Here is a 21,098-nt window from a genome sequence, read left to right on the forward strand (position 1 = left end):
GGCCAAGAGACGCGGAGAAGGCGAGGCAGATAACTTAGTAGTGTGGTGGGCAAATACAAAATGACCAAAATGCCCTGGAATTGATCTGAGTCGCAGTCTTTGATCGGACGGTGGAGAATGCTAGTTGGGTTTGACTTTAGCTTTTGACCCCCAATTACCGCATAATCATCGGGTAGATTTAATTCCTATACTTTGCTTCATCCCAAATTTAGAAGCTATTTTTTTTTAAGGAAAGAATATATTCAGTGAATATTTGATTAAATTAATAAAAATATTCTTGATGTGCGTAATAAAATATATATATAAACTTTCAAAAGTTTTAATAATGTCTAAAGTTTTGAAAAAGTCTAAAAAAAATATTTTTAATTTTTAAAATAAGTTTAAAAAATACTTTTACTGTTAATTTTGGATGGAAACGTTAATAATTTGTGTCCAAAATAACACTGAACTTTCAAAATTGTGTAAAAGTTACCCTTTTTATCTTTGTGGTTAAAAAATATTTTTGAGTTTTCAAAAGTTTCATTAATACTCTTAAATTTTTTTAAAAAAAACTTCAAAATTCCCTTCTCGTTAGTAGTACGTTTCAAAAATACTCACAAGATTTCAAAAGTAATATTAGAAAGTTTAGAGATAAATTTATGAGGTGTCAATAGATTGCTTTCGTCAGTATCGTCAGTAAGATTTTTTTTCTCTTATAAAGATAAATGGTATTAATGCTACTCTTAAAATTTCATGTAAGTGTATTTTTTAACCTTAAAAATATTAAAGATACTAATTAAATTTTTTTAAAATAAGGGTATTTTTGAATGATTATTAAAAATTTAAGAGTGATTTTGAAATAAATACTCATGGTTTCTCTCCAAATTATAAATATCTTTTTTTATAACTATTATAAAAATTTAAGAATATTATTAAAAATTTTAAAATTTTAAAAATAAATTATAAAGTTTAAGAATATTTTTAAATAAATTAAATTCACATCCCATTAATAAACAAAATACATTGCCCAAACACATTTTTGCTCAAAAAATTAATGTCCTTTGAACAAGACCATGAGATGAAGATGAAGATCAAGCCCTTTGAACCGGGCGAGCTTCAACGACAGCAGGCTTGCTAGCTCGGCACTCCCTGCACGGCGAAACAAACGACCGGAAAACACTCCACCCCGACCACGTCGACTCCTCTTCCTCCTCCCTTATCCTTCGCCCACCTCATCTAATACTGTGGTTTCTCACCATCAGTCCATTCCTCTCGGGTTGCCGCTTACAAGAAACCTGTTAAGTATATTTACATTTTATTAAAGACAAATATTTTGTATTCATTTATTATTTTTTAAAAATTTTTATCTAATGATTATAAATAGAGAATTTCAGAGTAGTTTTAGTCAATATTCTCAACCTGGTGGGCTTGTTCTGGCCTCGGCCTAGGCAAAACAATTCTCTGGCCACCATAATGGTTAGCTACACTCGAACCGAACTCGAAGCCTTGGTCTGGTGTTCTGATCATCTTGTCGGGTTGGTGATGTTTAGAAGTTATGAACCCGGAAAAGGAGAGTGAATAATTGGAGCTGGTACTGCTGCTGCTGATATCGGGGTTGGGCTTTGAGTGGACTGCCATGGGTGAGTTGAAGATCTGAGTGTCTGAAACTAAGCCTTAAAAATAGTTTCTTGGTTGTTGTGTTCTTATTTGCAATAGATGTTTAGTTTATATCATATTGTTGATGGTGGAAATATCAAAGAGTTTAGGGTAATATTAATTAATGTTGGTTTAATCTAATTGGATGGGTTTGGTATTTGAAGTCGCTGTATGCTGTACTGGGACTGCAAATGCCGTCTTTCTTCACTCAAAACTATATAATATGATATTAATATAAGCTATTTAAGGAAGAAATCACATGTATATACTCGTGTTACATGGATCGCTGCTTTTACTATTGCGCTTCGCTGCTTTTACTATTGCGCTGCTTTTACTATTGCGCTTCGCTGCTTTTACTATTGCGCTTCGCTGCTTTTAAAGAATGCTTTGTTTCCCTCTCCAATCGAGGTGAGATCTCATAATCAACACTTACAAAGAATGCTTTGTTTCCCATTCCAATCGAGGTGAGATCTCACAATCAACACTTACAAAGAATGCTTCGTTTCCCTCTCCAATCGAGGTGGGATCTCACAATCCAACACTTACAAAGAATGCTTCGTTTCCCTCTCCAATCGAGGTGGGATCTCACAATCAACACTTACAAAGAATGCTTCGTTTCCCTCTCCAATCGAGGTGGGATCTCACAATCCAACACTTACAAAGAATGCTTTGTTTCCCTCTCCAATCGAGGTGAGATCTCACAATCAACACTTACAAAGAATGCTTCGTTTCCTTCTCCAATCGAGGTGGGATCTCACAATCCAACACTTACAAAAAATGCTTCGTTTCCCTCTCCAATCGAGGTGGGATCTCACAATCCAACACTTACAAAGAATGCTTTGTTTCCCTCTCCAATCGAGGTGAGATCTCACAATCAACACTTACAAAGAATGCTTCGTTTCCCTCTCCAATCGAGGTGGGATCTCACAATCCAACACTTACAAAGAATGCTTCGTTTCCCTCTCCAATCGAGGTGGGATCTCACAATCCAACACTTACAAAGAATGCTTTGTTTCCCTCTCCAATCGAGGTGAGATCTCACAATCAACACTTACAAAGAATGCTTCGTTTCCCTCTCCAATCGAGGTGGGATCTCACAATCCAACACTTACAAAGAATGCTTTGTTTCCCTCTCCAATCGAGGTGAGATCTCACAATCAACACTTACAAAGAATGCTTCGTTTCCCTCTCCAATCGAGGTGGGATCTCACAATCCAACACTTACAAAGAATGCTTCGTTTCCCTCTCCAATCGAGGTGGGATCTCACAATCCAACACTTACAAAGAATGCTTCGTTTCCCTCTCCAATCGAGGTGGGATCTCACAATCCAACACTTACAAAGAATGCTTCGTTTCCCTCTCCAAACGAGGTGGGATCTCACAATCCAACACTTACAAAGAATGCTTCGTTTCCCTCTCCAATCGAGGTGGGATCTCACAATCCAACACTTATAAAGAATGCTTCGTTTCCCTCTCCAATCGTCCAATCGAGGTGGGATCTCACAATCCAACACTTATAAAGAATGCTTCGTTTCCCTCTCCAATCGAGGTGGGATCTCACAATCCAACACTTACAAAGAATGCTTCGTTTCCCTCTCCAATCGAGGTGGGATCTCACAATCAACACTTACAAAGAATGCTTCGTTTCCCTCTCCAATCGAGGTGGGATCTCACAATCCAACACTTACAAAGAATGCTTTGTTTCCCTCTCCAATCGAGGTGAGATCTCACAATCAACACTTACAAAGAATGCTTCGTTTCCCTCTCCAATCGAGGTGGGATCTCACAATCCAACACTTACAAAGAATGCTTCGTTTCCCTCTCCAATCGAGGTGGGATCTCACAATCCAACACTTACAAAGAATGCTTCGTTTCCCTCTCCAATCGAGGTGGGATCTCACAATCCAACACTTATAAAGAATGCTTCGTTTCCCTCTCCAATCGTCCAATCGAGGTGGGATCTCACAATCCAACACTTATAAAGAATGCTTCGTTTCCCTCTCCAATCGAGGTGGGATCTCACAATCCAACACTTACAAAGAATGCTTCGTTTCCCTCTCCAATCGAGGTGGGATCTCACAATCAACACTTACAAAGAATGCTTCGTTTCCCTCTCCAATCGAGGTGGGATCTCACAATCCAACACTTACAAAGAATGCTTTGTTTCCCTCTCCAATCGAGGTGAGATCTCACAATCAACACTTACAAAGAATGCTTCGTTTCCCTCTCCAATCGAGGTGGGATCTCACAATCCAACACTTACAAAGAATGCTTCGTTTCCCTCTCCAATCGAGGTGGGATCTCACAATCCAACACTTACAAAGAATGCTTTGTTTCCCTCTCCAATCGAGGTGAGATCTCACAATCAACACTTACAAAGAATGCTTCGTTTCCCTCTCCAATCGAGGTGGGATCTCACAATCCAACACTTACAAAGAATGCTTTGTTTCCCTCTCCAATCGAGGTGAGATCTCACAATCAACACTTACAAAGAATGCTTCGTTTCCCTCTCCAATCGAGGTGGGATCTCACAATCCAACACTTACAAAGAATGCTTTGTTTCCCTCTCCAATCGAGGTGAGATCTCACAATCAACACTTACAAAGAATGCTTCGTTTCCCTCTCCAATCGAGGTGGGATCTCACAATCAACACTTACAAAGAATGCTTCGTTTCCCTCTCCAATCGAGGTGGGATCTCACAATCCAACACTTACAAAGAATGCTTTGTTTCCCTCTCCAATCGAGGTGAGATCTCACAATCAACACTTACAAAGAATGCTTCGTTTCCCTCTCCAATCGAGGTGGGATCTCACAATCCAACACTTACAAAGAATGCTTCGTTTCCCTCTCCAATCGAGGTGGGATCTCACAATCCAACACTTACAAAGAATGCTTCGTTTCCCTCTCCAATCGAGGTGGGATCTCACAATCCAACACTTACAAAGAATGCTTCGTTTCCCTCTCCAAACGAGGTGGGATCTCACAATCCAACACTTACAAAGAATGCTTCGTTTCCCTCTCCAATCGAGGTGGGATCTCACAATCCAACACTCATAAAGAATGCTTCGTTTCCCTCTCCAATCGTCCAATCGAGGTGGGATCTCACAATCCAACACTTATAAAAATGCTTCGTTTCCCTCTCCAATCGAGGTGGGATCTCACAATCCAACACTTATAAAGAATGCTTCGTTTCCCTCTCCAATCGAGGTGGGATCTCACAATCCACCCCCTTTGAGGCCTAGGTCGGGATTTCACAATCCACCCCCTTTGAGGCCTAGCTCGGGATTTCACAATCCACCCCCCCGAGGCCTAGCTCGGGATTTCACAATCCACCCCCCCTTTGAGGCCCAGCTCGGGATTGCACAATCCACCCCCCTTTGAGGCCCAGCTCGGGATTGCACAATCCACCCCCCTTTGAGGCCCAGCTCGAGATTGCACAATCCACCCCCTCTCCTTGAGGCCCAGCGGGAGATTTCACAATCCACCCCCTTGAGGCCCAGCGTTCTCGCTGACACACCGCCTGGTATACAGTCTTTCCATTTTGTAGTTTACATACCCAATTGAGAGAGTGATTTGAGAAAGAAACTAAAAGAATTTGTCCATGGAAATTCGAGATTCCAACCATTATGTTTGGAATTTAGGAGCATAGGAGTACTATGAAGTTGTTGTAAAAATGAGGAGTGCATGAACTGTATTAGAATCGTGCGAAAATGGCATTGGAATCATTGGAACACCATTGGAAAAATGAAGCGGAAAGTTGAGGGTTCATTTTGCAGTCTCGAGTGAAAAATTAAGGATCGTAAGATCCTATATCGATTGCGAGTGAGATTGCGAGTGAGTATGCTGGCCTTGCTAAGGATTATTGGGAGTGAGTAATACTATCTCCATTTTGTAGAAGCCCAAAGAAAATCCGTGATTTTGGACAATTTTTTTATATTTAAATGCTATCTATTTCAATCCAACCCTATATTTTGGATTGGATAGTTGTCAGGTTCATTCTTGGTAAAATAAGGTAAAGATATTTTAGGAAAATGTAGTGTAATCCGAAGAATCGGACAAAGCCCATTTCGTATTGCATCTCTGAAAGCCTGTTAGACCGAGTCTTCCTCCTCGCCTGCCTGTAAGGAAGAGATATATATATATATAAATATAACCAAAAACAGGGGAAGCTGAAACACTTCAAGAATCAAAATCTTCTAAAACAAAAACAGATAAATATGCTCGAGAAGCTTTGGGATGATGTCTTGGCTGGCCCTCAGCCCGATCGCGGCCTTGGAAGGCTAAGGAGAATCGCCACCAGCATCACCGGTAACTTTTTCTGATTATCACTAAAAACAGAGGAAAAACAGGGGACTACTTGATTTCAATTTTGATGCTCTGTTTTTGCGGTGTAGATACAGAGGGAGAAGGGCGAAAGTATCAGAGATCGCTGTCGATGCCGGCGAGTCCAGAGACGCCGATGTCGCCGGCGTCGCCGCGGGCGTCGGACAATGTGTGGAGGAGTGTGTTCAACCCAGGTAGCAATCTGGCCACCAAGTCCATCGGCTCCGATGTGTTCGACAAGCCTCAGCCCAACTCCCCCACCGTTTATGACTGGTAAATCAATCAATCAATCAATGTTCATCGTTCTTTTCACCCCGATTATCCGAAATGAAATGGGGTTCATTTTTTTTTTTTACAGGCTTTATAGTAAAGGTACCAGGAGCCAGCACCGTTGAAGCTCCGGCGACTGTCGTCGCCACCTTTCCGGCTGAAATTTATGTTCTGTTTTATGATTTGTAGCAACCCTTTCTGTGTGAGAGAGTGAGTTGCCCCAAACTCTCCTTATGCAAGTTTTGCCTTTGCCATGTTAACTCATTCATGGTGGCATTTCCTCATAATCACAAAATTTTGGTATTTTTTTTATTAATAACATAGCTCATTCAAACTACCTAATCTTTTATCCGTTGAGCGACAACCCTTTCGCTTAGCACCGTCGAATCACTAAGGCCGATTTTAGTCCCTGTTGGACTGATGGGTCTTGGAGGCAAGTCAAGCTCTTTCTGCCTCATGCAACTCTTATGCATGTAGTGACATTTATTTGGTTTATTTAGTTTATAACTCTCGTCGATCCGTTCATAGATAGTTGGTAAGTATGATGGTTTTAATGATGATCAATTTTATGGTAAGTATGATGGTTTTAATGATGATCAATTTTACGTGTATCTGATTTAAAAAACTTCCGATTCTGCATCCTTTGGTGTAAGGAAGCTATACCATTAGTTAGTTAGTGAGGGATTCGAACCCCTAACACCGTGGTTCGTAGTCACATGCTCTAATCCTCTGAGCTACCGAGTCCACCCTCACATGCTCTAATCCTCTGAGCTACTGAGTCCACCCTGTCTCCACTGGATCTTTTATGAAGGGTACTCTAAAAAAAAGAACCTTTCCTCTTCAGAGCCATTTGCCATTTCTGGTTAAGAAAATGTGAAAGTGTCTCCATCGAAGACCCATGGAAACCCGGCCACCCTTTTGACAGCATGAAGGTAACCTCAATTACTTCGAGTTGAAGGTTAATCCTACGGACTGAAATGAACAATAGTTATAGCTGCTGAGTATTAATGTTTTGTGGAGCAATAATTACCATATATCATGCTTGAAATAGATGTTGTGAATTGAATGCTTGTCATCTTCATCGTCCAACTACGTCTACCTGGATATCCTTGAAAAGTGGTGTCCTGTTGGCTTTTTTTGTAATGCTCTTTGATTCCTCGTATGTTGCAAGCATTGCTTCAATATTGCTTTTACCACCCTACTGAAACCTCTCCCAATAGCGGTGGGCTTGAGCTTGGTTTGTTGCTGTTATAAATGGTAACAGAGTGCTGCATTGGGCGGTGTGCAAACCTCAATCTTGTAACATTGCCCTTCTACTAGGGAGAAGATTTCACGCCCTTATAAGAAATGTTTCATTCCCCTCTCCAATCGCGGTGAGTTTAAGCGGTTACAAATGGTAACAAAGCTAAACACCGGGCGGCGGTTACAAATGGTAACAAAGCTAAACACCGGGCGGTATGTAAACATTATTCTTATAAAAAATGTTTGTTCTATTACAAATGGTATTCTTATAAGGACGTTGGGCCTCAAGGGGAGTGGAGATCCTACATCAATTAGAGAGAAGAATGTGTTACAAATAGTATTAGAGTTAGACATTGGGTAGTGTGCCAGCGAAGACCCTGGGCCTCCCTCCAAGGGGGGTGGATTGTGAGATCCCACCTCAATTAGAGAGGGAAACGTGTTACAAATGGTTTAAGAGCTAGACACTGGGTGTTATACCAGCGAAAACGAAGCATCGGTGTGGAAATCTTGAGGGGAAGCCTGATTACCCAAAGAGTACAATATCTGCTAGCGGTGAGCTATTCAATCATTTCTGGTTGGTATTTTGCTTAATGACCATATTAGCATAATTAAGAAATGACACGTTTGCTATTACATGCCTTCATGATTGCACACTACTTCAAATATTCCGGCAACCTAATGGACATGGGAATTGGTATTTTGAATTGCTATCATGTCTTGAACACGAAGAACTGCTATCATCTTAGACGCCTCGTCTTATGAACACGAAAAATTGCTATCATCTTAGACGCCTCGTCTTATGAACACGAAAAATTGCTATCATCTTAGACGCCTCGTCTTATGAACACGAAAAATTGCTATCATCTTAGACGCCTCGTCTTATGAACACGAAGAATTGTTATCATTTTAGACGCCTCGTCTTATGAACACGAAGAACTGCTATCATCTTAGATGCCAACACACGAAGAACTGCTATCATCTTAGATGCCAACACGAATAACTACTACTGTGATATATATGGAAAACAAAAGGGGGAGAATAGTAACAAAACAAAGGTGCAGCTCATAATTATTCCAAATGGTTATGAATGCAATTGTTGAAGAAAATAATAAGACTGCCTTCCCTACAAAAGCAATAAATTGGTCTTCCAGTACAAAGGCAAAAGCTGGGGATTGACAGAAGAGAGAGAGCAAGCAGAGGTGAAAATAATGTAAGCATTGACCAACAACAAAACCAACAAAAAATTGCTTGGGGGAAGGAAGACCCTATAAACTACATCAATGTTCATCATTCTGGTCATTGCTACCTAGCTTCAGCTTTCGCCATGGACGTCGGATGAGCTCTTCCTCCGCCGCTGGTTATGTCCCGCCAACCGCTTTCGACAACTCCTTTTTGTTAGATCAAACTCCATAAGCCCATGAAATCTCCATTTCATAGAGGAACACAAATGATGTATCTTTAGTTATCACGTGATCAAATGTTTGATACTATCCTTTTTTATAGAACAATTCACAACTAATATGGCTTTAAACACCATTAAAACCTAAATGCACCTCATAAAATCTTAAATTTATCAAATCCTACATACAATTTTGTCTAATACTCAATTACCCAAAGAGATTGATGATGAGGGTTAACCAAAGTCCTTAGATGGAAAGCAATCTATGTCGAGACTACGACTGGAGCTCTACATTAGGAACGAAAATGATCACAGATGTATAAGTAAGAGTTGCATCGGATTTGTTGTTCCTGTCAATTAGTATCTGACTCATGCCTTAGACTAACACCACTTGTCACAATCACACTTTTAATGACAGATGACTTGCGATTGTGCAGCACTCACTGTCCAGCAACAAGTGAGCTAAGCCAATTCGTTCTTACGTTGCCTACGGCCAAGCGATATATGCTCGAGCCCTGGTCTCGGTTTAAGAAAAGGTTTTAGAAAACGAGTGCAGAGATTTAAAGAGGTGTTATATATGCAAGAAAGTAACAACAACGGCTCACAGTATATAACTATTGGTAGGGAGATAGAAAGACAGTATGCTTACTGTCCCTAAAGGAAGAACTAAGCTAGATAAGAGCACAGTATATAACCAACGTCCCATTGGTATCAGGACTTTTTTGAATGAAACTGAAAGAAAAATCGAGGGTTTGTGTCCAAAGTAGACTATATCATATACCATTGTGAAAATATTGTTCTCGACCATCTATTATTCGTACGTCATTCCTAACTATCTATTATTATCCCTGAACTTTGTCAGATATATGACACTATTAATCTTAAATCCTCAATTTCATGATAGATATGAAAAAAATTAATCATGTTATTTCCTCATATGATTAATTAAATTTCATGTTAGCTTAAAACATAGCTTAAACCATAGAATTAGAACCAGATCTAAGATTAGGGTTTTGATCCAAAAGTACCTGCTGCATTGTTGACAGAACCGTTGGTGGATTCCGGCAACCACAACCGCCGGAGCTTTGGCATGAAACTCACAGACCTTATGGCGGCGATGGTAGCGCTTCGAACCCGACAGATCGGCATTACAATTATCCGCTTGACACGACGGTGCTACAGCTACCACCGCCGCCGCAGCTCCACCGTACCCAGATCCTGATCCTTTATTAGAAGAACCATCACCACCCACAATTTTCTTCTTCTTATTGAAATCCTCACCAAACCCTAATTCTCCATCACCGTCTTCCTCCTCGTCCTCCTCTTCCTCGTCCTCGTCCTCCTCCGCGTCGTAGTAATTTAGTCTCCGTTTTCCATCGGCTTTTCCGGTGACCATTTCAGAAGAGAAAGACAGAGGCACAGAGAGTAAGAAGAGAAAGAATTGGTTGGTGTTGGTAAGAAAAGAAGAGAGGAGATTAGGAGTAGTAATATTACTACCAGAGGCTAAGGACCACAAACTCCATTTTTTGAGTCATTTTTCCCATCTTTAGCCATAAACATTTATATATAAACAATAAGGGCAAACGGGGTTGCTAAAAAAATCATCTTTTTCCCTTTTTCTTTTATAATATAAGGTTTTTGAACCAATAATGTTCTCCACATACCTTGAGCAGCCAAGTTGGAGTACACAATTACTTTAAAATATATCTTAGAGACCTATCCCCCACTCACTTATTAATCTTTGCAAAATTTGTCTTCTCATGTTTGGAGTAGTTCAACTCGAACTTAGTGTGTTAACGTGTACATAACTCAACGAGTTTAAACCTACCATTTAGTTAAAAGACTCAAAAGTTCGAATCTTTTGAGGATTTGGTGGTTTTTAGGGTGAAAATTTAGGGGAGAGTAGTTGTGAGATCCCACATCGGTTGAAGAGGGGAACTCGGTTGAAGAGGGGAACTGGGTAAAGACACATTTTTTATAAGAGTGTGGAAACCTCTCCCTAGTTGTTTTAAAAACCTTGAGATGAAGCTAGAAAGGAAATTCTAAAGAGGACAATATCTGCTAGCAGTGGGCTTGAATTGTTGCAAATGGTATCAGAGTCGGACATTGAGTGATGTGCTAGCGAGGAGGCGAAGCCCTGGAGGGAGGTGGACACGAGGTGGTGTACTAGCAAGGACGCTGGGATCCCAAAGGGGCTGGATTGGGGAGTCCTACATTAATTGGAGAAGGAAAGGAGTGACAGTGAGGACACTGGGCCTCGAAGGAGGGGGGGGGGGGGGATGAATAGTGAGATCCCATATCGGTTGGAGAGGGGAATGAAACATTTTCTTTTTTATAAGGGTGTGAAAACCTCTCCCTAGCATACACGTTTTAAAAACCTTGAGAGAAAGCTCGAAAAGGAAATCCCAGAGAAGACAATGTCTGCTAGCGGTGGACTTGGGCTGTTACAAATGGTATCAGAGTCAGACATCGGGCGATGTGCCAGCGAGGAGGCTAAGCCCCAAAGGGAGGTAGACACGAGGTGGTGTATCAACAAGGACGCTGAATCCCAAAGGGGGTGGATTGGGGAGTCCCACATCGATTGGAGAAAGAAACGAGTGACAGTGAGGACGCTGGGCCTCGAAGGGGGTGGATGGTGAGATCCCACAACGGTTGGAGAGGAGAATAAAACATTTTTTTTATAAGGGTGTAGAAACCTCTCCCTAGCATACTGGTTTTAAAAACTTTGAAAGAAAGCTCGAAAAGGAAATTTCAGAGAAGACAATATCTGCTAGCGGTGAGCTTGAACCGTTACCGTAGTAAGGGAGTAGTGGGAGTAGGGAGGAGGGAGTAGAGATATTGTATATAATATAAATGAGATGCATGAATTGGACCCATTTTGCATCCCATCTCTATCTTTATCTATCATTCTTTATGACAGTAATTTAAAATGAAGCTGCTCTAGGGAATGGTTCTTTCTGTTCATTTTCTGTACTGTGTCAATTATGGAGTGAACCCTAGTTCTAATTCTAAGATAATCTTTCGAGTTTATAATAGTAAAAAAAACGATACTAAAAACTATTTACGAGGTTTAACCGAACCATATACGAGCCAAATAGATTCAAAATATTGTTATGTTCATAAAAATAGGTATCAAACATGGGTTAATAATACCACGATAATGGGTTGAATGTGTATTTAAAATGAAAAAGAGTATGATGAAAACCCTAAGAACAGCAATAATGAAGAAAAAGAGATATAAAATTGGACCCATTTGTACTGGCTAGAGGGATAGCTCACAGTGCAGCACATTAGAGCTTTATGCTGAGTGGGTCCAAATGGCTTTAAGTTCATCTCAGAGTCTGTACTTATTTACATTTTCGGAAGCATTCATTCACTCAAATCTTACCCAAACTGTACTGGATCACGATCTCATCTCCATTATTATATATAATATCCCTTCTAAGTTACGATATATTTCTTCGTTTGTAATCGGGAATTCTTCATCGGGATGAATTGATCTTACGTGGTTAATGAACTTATACTAATGCTAGTACTAGTCGGAAGCGAATTCGGAAATGTCCTTAAATTAGCCGATGTGGGACTTTCATCCAACACATTCCCTCGAACAAAGTACGCCTCCCCTTAATCGAGGCTCGACTCCTTTTCTTTTGGAGTCTAACTCGTTCGGAAATGTCCTTAAGTTAGTCGATGTGGGACTTTCATCTAACACCTCCCCTCGAACAAAGTACGCCTCACCTTAATCGAGGCTCGACTCCTTTTCTTTTGGAGTCTAACTCGTTCGGAAATGTCCTTAAGTTAGTCGATGTGGGACTTTCATCCAACACCTCCCCTCGAACAAAGTACGCCTCCCCTTAATCGAGGCTCGACTCCTTTTCTTTTGGAGTCTAACTCGTTCGGAAATGTCCTTAAGTTAGTCGATGTGGGACTTTCATCTAACACCTCCCCTCGAACAAAGTACGCCTCCCCTTAATCGAGGCTCGATTCCTTTTCTTTTGGAGTCTAACTCGTTCGGAAATGTCCTTAAGTTAGTCGATGTGGGACTTTCATCCAACACCTCCCCTCGAACAAAGTACGCCTCCCCTTAATCGAGGCTCGACTCCTTTTCTTTTGGAGTCTAACTCGTTCGGAAATGTCCTTAAGTTAGTCGATGTGGGACTTTCATCCAACACCTCCCCTCGAACAAAGTACGCCTCCCCTTAATCGAGGCTCGACTCCTTTTCTTTTGGAGTCTAACTCGTTCGGAAATGTCCTTAAGTTAGTCGATGTGGGACTTTCATCTAACACCTCCCCTCGAACAAAGTACGCCTCGCCTTAATCGAGGCTCGACTCCTTTTCTTTTGGAGTCTAACTCGTTCGGAAATGTCCTTAAGTTAGTCGATGTGGGACTTTCATCCAACACCTCCCCTCGAACAAAGTACGCCTCCCCTTAATCGAGGCTCGACTCATTTTCTTTTGGAGTCTAACTCGATTGGACTAAGAAGATCCATAAAGAAGTTCCTCGATGGTCATACAAATTAATCGACGAGTTAGAATGCCGGGAGAAAGAAGAAGAAGAAGAAAAAGAAGACGAAGAAGAAAAAAAAAAAGGCAGCGCAAGATCATCAAATTCGTTCAAGAAAAGCCAAACGTGTCGATTTTTACCGACAATCTAAACTATGAAGATCAAGATATTGATATCATAAATTCTGATGATTCTACGAATCATCTTTATGTTGAGACGTAATTAAAAGCTTAGTCATTTTTTACTATGCCTTCGAGGAGCCTTTGACTCTTTTTTCTTTTGGAGTCCTTTGTTTTTGACTTGAGAATTCTATTCACATGGCTTTGCTTTGGGCTTACCTAGAAGGCTTCGTATTGATGGAGATAGTATTTGTTGATTATAAACCTATGATTATTCCATAAATTAACGGATTTGGGACTTTTATCCAACAATTTTAAGGAAAAAAAATCATTTATGCTACTCAACTTTACGAGCTGTGCTACTTAAGACTTAAAACTAATAATTATATTAGCTGAGATTTTAATTTTTCATTAAAGTGAATCAATATAAATTATTTCTATCGTAAAATTATCGATCTTAATTTTATGTACATTATTTTGGGTTCAGTTCGGATCGCTTCTAGCCTAATTTATAAAGAAAATGAAAATATATATATTTCTTCGTACTCCAAACCTTGCTACAACCAAATTCTCATGGCCTCCGAGCTACCTTAAGCAGTAGAGGTGGTGCCACCGCACTAATATGTAGTTTCTTATTATTTTGCAAGTCATGTACTCACTGTTGGATGATGAAAATCTCACCTCAGCTAATGTAGGGAATGATCAAGGGTTTATAATTAAGGAATACTATCTTCATTGGCATGAGGTGTTTTGGGAAAGCCAAAACAAAATCATGAGAGCTTATACTCAAAGTGGACAATATCATACTATTGTGAAGAGTCCTCATTTTACTAGTTGATCCTCCGTGGAAATCAAATAGTAAAGTTGCGAGAGAATCATGGTATGAACAATGAAATAGACTGATTCAAATTTGTGATACAAATTGTGTCAAAGAGTACTAAACACGAGTTGAGCCGAAACTAAAAACGAGTTGAGCCGAAACCAAAGAAAGACTATGATAGAATAAAATTTTATAATAAAGTGACGTGTTGAAGTCGAGGTCGAGGCGATGCAAGTGTGCAATTGTGTAGCTAGCATGGGAGGTAGAAGCATCAGGAATGCCTCTACATTGCTTTGCGGAGGCTATCTTTGAGTAGCCATGTGCACCATTGTGGGCGCGTGCTGTTGGTGTCTGGCATATACTTGACACACTCCTTCCCCTCTTTTCAGCTTACCAAGTGTGTTAAGAGTAGGTTTTCATCCATTCTTAACTTATTGAAAGCCACAAGGAAAACACAGAAGTGGAATGTGAGTTACCAAATTATCTCGAAATTTATAAAAACCTAAAAATGTCTTAATGGAGTTCGACAATTGATCTTAAGAATAACTCGAGACTTGGTCTTGGAGCACTTAAGCCTAAAAAAGGCTATAGTTCTACTTGAATGCAAGACACAATGGAAACCTAGAGTCAGTCCTATACGATTTGACGGTACTAAAACATAAAGAAGCTCACACGGCTCAACCCAAGCTAGAAAGTAAAGGTGAAGAGAGAAATTGGGCCAAGGTCCAAGTTCCCTCCTCGACCAACATGTGGACGTGTGAACGACACACTCTCCAATCCGATCTCTGCTCGATCTGGTTTGACTTATTTCTAATCTAATTTACACAAAAAAGGAGAAAACTCCAAAGGATTCCCTATTCAACCTAAAGAGGGAATAGTCTTCCTTAAACCCTAAACTTCGGGGCACCGAGTCGAAGCTAGTGTGGTAAGCATTATACTAATGTGCAATTTCTAACCACACCATCGCGCTCCCATGCATTTGCACCATTCTCATTCTTGGTCGCAACCATCACATCGCACTCTCACGCCCATGTTGCACCGCCCCTTGCAACCGCATGCACCACGCTACTCACTCTCGCTTGCAGCCACCACATCTCGCATGTCTCTCGATCCCGCTCGTTGCTCGTTGCTTCTCACAATCACACGTTACTCTCACTCCCACGCACACACCCAACCATGCTCCTAATATTTACAAAAAAAAAAAAATAAAAAATAAAAAAGTTCGGCGAGATTAATAATTATTTTAGTTTATCAATAAAGTAATATTTTACATTAATAAATATAGAAATTATAATACAACTGTTTAATGGGCCATTATTGTAAACAAAAAATAATAATAAATAATTAAAATGTCTATTTATTAAAAGTTGTATGCGAGTACTATCCTTGGGGAATTGGGTCGAACTAGGTTGGACCAGGCCCATTAGCTCGAGGTCAGCATTTAGGCAACGGCCCAATAAGGCCCACAACCAGGCCCACATCCAAGTGTCGGCAAAATAAAATGTACCAAATTGCAATTATTTTATTGGGAGGGGCTGAAAGGAAAGATTGGCGGTGGCGGTGGGCGTCCGCCGTACAACCAATCTCAGCCGACCACATAATGGGGTAAAATTACGAAGCAGGGTCCCATAAAATTAGGGGTAAAGTGGGCATGATGAGTGGCTTTTTATGAGAGTAATTAATGCTTATTTATAATAATTATTCGTAATTAACGCTATATTTAAATCATTATTATTTATATTCATAATTTAAATACAAAAATCTTTCTTTATTAGGTCTCATTTAATTAAATGCATAAATAAAAAAATAATTACATCTCTATATTTTGATTAAATTATAAATTTAATTTTAATGGGTTGAACTTTATTTAATTTATTTTCTATAATTTTCTATAATTTTCAAATTAATAAAAATACTTTCAAAAAAAATTTAAACCCAGCCCTTAACCAGTAAAATTTGAGGCTAATGCTAACATATATTGTTTGCTTAGTTCGTTACGTATCGCCGTTAGCCTCACAGTTTTAATATGCGTTTACTAGAGAGAGGTTTCCACATCCTTGTTATATAAAGAATGCTTCGTTCCACTCTCCAACTGATATGTGATCTCACAATCCACCGCATCAGCCTCACAATTTATATGGGATCTCACAATCCACCTCTCGTGGGGACCAAACGTCCTTGCTAATACACTACTCGGTATCTGGCTTTGATATCATTTGTAATAGTTCGAGGCTACCGCTAGTAGATATTGTCCACTTTAGCCCGCTACATGTCACCGTCACTCTCACAGTTTTAATTCACGTCTACTAAGAAAAGGTTTCCACGTCCTTGCAAAGAATGCTTTCCTCCCCTCTCCAACTGACGTGAAATCTCGTAAATTTGTGCGTTTATGATTTATAAATAATTTTTATAATTGGATAAAATTTTCATAATTTTTTATAACGAACTAAATTTTAATTTTTTTATTAACTAAATTTACAAATTAACTTTAACTATAATAAAACACGTTTAAGATTAAAATCAAGCTCATAATGACAACTTAAGAATTGGTTATAAAATTTCAAGATTAGATTAAGTAAATCCAAAGAAGTTGACGAATCTCACTTGTGATTAAGAAAATCAAACCCTACACCGCCTCCTATGCTAAGTTATTAACAACGAAAATGATGGCTATATTATTATTATTATTATTTAACAATTCTTATCTCTTTTATTAATTAAATTATTGTTGTTATGTTCTTTTTTTTTTTTTTTTTTTTTTTTTTTTTTTTTTTTGTGGTGTGATGCTCGAGTTATGAGATAGTACATCAATGAACCGAGACAACATTTGAATGATAGTGATCTATATAATGGTTAAGAAATACTTAAAAGACTTCATAGTTACTATTTATACCAATGCTATGCACCTTTTGTGAGATCCCACATCGATGGTAGAAAGAAACGAGTGTCAGCGATGACGTTGGGCCCGAAGAGGGGTGAATTGTGAAATCTTACATCGATTAGAGATGGGAACGACTGTAGTGACGACGATGGGTCCTAAAGGGGGTGGATTGTGAGATCCCACATCGGTTGGAAAGGGAAACGAAACATTTTTTATAAGGGTGTGAAAACCTCTCCCTATCATACGCGTTTTAAAAATATTGAGGGGAAGCCCGAAAGGGAAAATCCAACGAAGACAATATCTGCTAATGGTGGGCTTAAGTTGTTACTTCTTTTCACGAGCTTCAAACTTAAGCATGTTTAGTTTGGAGTAATTTTTGGCTGAAAGGACCGTATTAGTCTTTCGGGGATAAAAATTGTCAGAATTCTCTATTCCAAATCTTGGTATGAACTTTTGACATGGTACAGTTATATATTAAAAAAAATATTTTCGACATCGGTGGACGAGGAGGAGCACCTAAATTAGGTAGGAGATATTTAATAAATTGATTAAACAAATCCTAAAGGGATAAATAATTAAATACAATGTGGATAATGGACGACAACAAGGTTACAAGTGCATAGAATTTCAATTTAACGTAAGCAAATCCTTGTTAAGATCGACATAATGATGACAATTTGATATTTTACAATTTTAAATTCTCTTAGATTAATATATCTTTCTTGCCAACTTAGGAGAGAATATCACCCATCTTCCTCACACTTTTATACTTATAATATAAAATACTCTACAAATTATTCCAATATAATAGTATAAAGTTTAAGGTACAATAATGATACTTCGGGACTTATGATGTAGCGGTCTGTTTCCTGGCATCACTTGCGCGATTTACATTATGACGGGTGCTATAATAATCTAAGCCTATTGCTAGCAGATATTGTTTCGATTTTAAAACGCATCGGTTAGGGAGAGATTTCTATACCTTTATGAGGAATGTTTCGTTCTCTTCTTCAACTAACGTGAGATCTCACAGGCCCCCTCGCTGGCACACAGATCGATGTATCCATTTCAATCCACAAATTCAAAATTCAAACTTTAAAAATAATTTTGATTAGAAAAAGACAGAAATAATGAAGAGGAATGAGGGAATAGTGATGAGTCTTGTCATGACCACTAGACATGTTGGGTTCCCCACTTGTGTTTATATTAATGTTCAATTTGATCAAAGTTTTCAAACTTTGTGAAAGAAACTCATCCATTTCTCTTTCTCATCAAACCACAAAGACCTTTAACTATGAATTCCCTCTCACTATATATATCTATAAATCTATTTATCTATACACATATCTATTATATGAGACAAATAGATTGAGAAATGGATATCTTAGAATTTGTTTGATATCGGTGCACGAGTTTAGAATGCAAGGAAAAGAAGTACATAGATTAATTCTGGAGAATATTAAAAAAATCAGTAGAATTGAGAGAAATCTCGATAGAATGAGAATGACTAAATCCGAAAACAAGAAAATCTAAATCCAATGTAATTCAAATAACTAAATCAAATCTAATTCAAATTTAACGATTCAGATTCAACATAGTAATCCGTTTATATCTACGTAATTCTCAATAATTTTCTCAACTTCAAGAAAGCATCCAATTTTAGTGGTTTAGTTATCATATCAGCTAACTGTTCCGGTGTGCCACAATGCACCAATTCCACAGTGCCAGCTTTTGTGAGCTCTCGAAGGAAATGGAAACGCACATCTATGTGTTTACTCCGACTGTGCATTACTGGGTTTTTTGAAAGCTTGATAGCAGAGCTACTATCACAGCGAATAATAGTTGACTTGTCTTGATTCTGACCCAGCTTTTCCAACACCCTTTTTAACCTAACAGATAACGTGATCATATTGCAAAAGATGTAAAAGAATGTCGGGGCATCAGATGCTAAATGAAAATGTTTGTTAGCATACTAATACAACATGTTTGTTTGTGAAAAGTGGATGTCGAAATAAGCGGCCGACCAAAATGGGATTAAGATCATTGTCTGAACACGAGGGATATGTGATGAGTTGTTGAGTTGATGGTATGAGGTCTCCTCTTATCTGTTTCTTCTTCATTGAACTTCAAAATTCCACGAACTTTAGCTTCAAAAGCGTGCATGTTGAGTTGCTTTCATATTAGCCAGTTTGGATTCTCTTGTCCTCAGATACCCTTAACTCATAGTGCCCTCTTGGGTAGTAGGCCATGCCATTTGGTGGGTTTGTAGGACCCATGTCTCAAAATGTACCTACATTTTAATGGTAAGTTTGATCTTTAAACTTACAACTAAGTCACTTTGCATTTTAAATAGTGGAGGATGGAGTTACATTTTCGATAATAGAAGGTTTTGATCTTTTCACACTCCTTCTCGTTCAATTCAAGAAAAAATGTATAGGGTACCTACTAAACGTAAGTATTGAAAAAGTTCATGAGGTAACAATTGGCAGGTCGGGTTGGATCCATTCTTCAACTCGTTGGTAGACTTGTCAGATTTCCAGCGAGTTACCGAAAATCACCAAAAATCACGTGGTCTCAACTTTCCATCAACTCCGTTCTTATTCCTTCTCTTATTTGGCTGAAGAATTGAGTTAGGTTCATAGCATCCCCGAGGATTTGAATATCGTTGTAACATTTTGTTTAAAATTAGGTGTACCATTGTGGTGGTTCATCTCATATCTACATCCATATCCAAGAGTGATTGACAATGAATCAGTTGGTAATTTCTTAAATTTATCCTTCGGTTCCTCAATTTTTTTTTTGGATGTATATAAACATGAGACGATTCTCTATAATATCCATCTATGAGCATGAAAGCTGTAGTAATTCCTTATATGCATACATGAGAGTCGTAGTAATTACCTATTTGTGTGCATGAGAACTACATTAGAGCGTAGGACAATTGTCTATGTGCATGAGAATGATAGTTATAGTCCATTTGTGCGGTCGGGAATTACTTTGGACTGTGTGATGTGACTTTGAGGGTAGTAACTTATTCAAGTAAGAGGAAGGGCGTGCAAGGACAGAACGAGAGGAATTGCTAGTTGCTTGAAAGATTGTCAACCTGTTTTATTTGTATTTCCGCACATCTTCATTATTTATTCTAAAGTTTCGTAGGACTTTTTGTCATTTTGTTTTGCAAACTCAAACCGATTTTGAAGTTTTCTATTCCTTTTAAATAAATTTAATGTATTGTTGTTTGATCCGATTCTAAAAAACTACGAACGTTACAACTCTTGAAATATCCATGAAAGGTTACGTGTTTTCATTTTGAAGCTATATATAGACATGTATGTTATATTTGTAAAGTAGACTAAAGAAGAACATTTGTCTTCTTTTTAGCCAAATACTAAGTTTAAAACCATGAGACTAATTATTCAAACTCGACATGATTGATCTTGCTTGTGTAATGATTCAAATCTCAAACAAGTGTTCTTGTCTTCAGATATTGATCAACAAGATAATCCGAATCTTACTTTCTCTTTCTGTGAGATCTCATATCTGTTACAGAGGAAAGCAAACCATTTCTTACGAGTGCGTGAAAATCTCTCCTTAGTAGACGCGTTTCAAAACCATGAGACTAATGACAATACTTAACGTGTCAAAACGAACGATATCTACTAACAGTAAGAAATATTAAAACGAATGATTTCCCGAAACCCAAAACAAGTTTAATATTACTACATAAGATGAAGGAAGCAAAGTGGTGAGGGAATAATGATGGAATGTTAGGGGAAACGAGAAAATCCCTTGGTTTACTACAAAATCCATTTGTTCTTCACCCTATACAATAATTCCTTGCCCTTTGCTAGCCGAGCTGCCCTCCACATGGCCCCCAAACCCCTTGTGCCCTTCTTTTTTAGGG

General features: G+C 38.8%; 2 protein-coding genes across 5 annotated transcripts; one reads left to right on the forward strand and one right to left on the reverse strand.

Moving 5' to 3' along the window:
* The first annotated feature begins 5,784 nt into the window (after positions 1-5,784).
* LOC111802705 (dormancy-associated protein 1-like) lies at positions 5,785-6,566 on the forward strand. 2 transcript variants are annotated; one of them, XM_023687169.2, is made up of 3 exons: positions 5,785-5,944; positions 6,031-6,232; positions 6,318-6,566. In XM_023687169.2, the coding sequence occupies exons 1-3, from the start codon at positions 5,854-5,856 to the stop codon at positions 6,352-6,354; spliced, it is 330 nt and encodes a 109-aa protein (XP_023542937.1). In that variant the 5' UTR covers positions 5,785-5,853; the 3' UTR covers positions 6,355-6,566. The 2 variants fall into 2 exon arrangements, with proteins under 2 accessions (XP_023542937.1, XP_086983273.1); XM_087127147.1 differs by having other exon boundaries at positions 6,037-6,232.
* Positions 6,567-8,513: 1,947 nt separating this feature from the next.
* On the reverse strand, positions 8,514-10,446 carry LOC111801379 (squamosa promoter-binding protein 1-like). Of its 3 annotated transcripts, none has more exons than XM_087126711.1 (2): positions 9,899-10,444; positions 8,514-8,859 (listed from the first exon to the last, which is right to left on the reverse strand). In XM_087126711.1, the coding sequence occupies exons 1-2, from the start codon at positions 10,264-10,266 to the stop codon at positions 8,784-8,786; spliced, it is 444 nt and encodes a 147-aa protein (XP_086982837.1). In that variant the 5' UTR covers positions 10,267-10,444; the 3' UTR covers positions 8,514-8,783. The 3 variants fall into 3 exon arrangements, with proteins under 3 accessions (XP_086982837.1, XP_023541125.2, XP_086982838.1); XM_023685357.2 differs by having other exon boundaries at positions 8,514-8,895; positions 9,899-10,434; XM_087126712.1 differs by lacking the exon at positions 8,514-8,859 and adding an exon at positions 8,903-9,385 and having other exon boundaries at positions 9,899-10,446.
* Positions 10,447-21,098: the final 10,652 nt, after the last annotated feature.

This window comes from Cucurbita pepo, chromosome 9 (genome assembly GCF_057944985.1).
Source record: "Cucurbita pepo subsp. pepo isolate OVF chromosome 9, ASM5794498v1, whole genome shotgun sequence".
NCBI lineage: Eukaryota > Viridiplantae > Streptophyta > Magnoliopsida > Cucurbitales > Cucurbitaceae > Cucurbita > Cucurbita pepo.

Coding starts and splice junctions, on each gene's coding strand:
- LOC111801379 (XM_023685357.2), bottom strand. CDS start 10,266: ATGGTCACCGGAAAAGCCGATGGAAAACGGAGACTAAATTACTACGAC. Junction 8,896..9,898: donor TTCTGTCAACAATGCAGCAG/GTACTTTTGGAT, acceptor TATGAAATGGAG/ATTTCATGGGCTTATGGAGT.
- LOC111802705 (XM_023687169.2), top strand. CDS start 5,854: ATGCTCGAGAAGCTTTGGGATGATGTCTTGGCTGGCCCTCAGCCCGAT. Junction 5,945..6,030: donor AATCGCCACCAGCATCACCG/GTAACTTTTTCT, acceptor TTTGCGGTGTAG/ATACAGAGGGAGAAGGGCGA. Junction 6,233..6,317: donor TCCCCCACCGTTTATGACTG/GTAAATCAATCA, acceptor TTTTTTTTACAG/GCTTTATAGTAAAGGTACCA.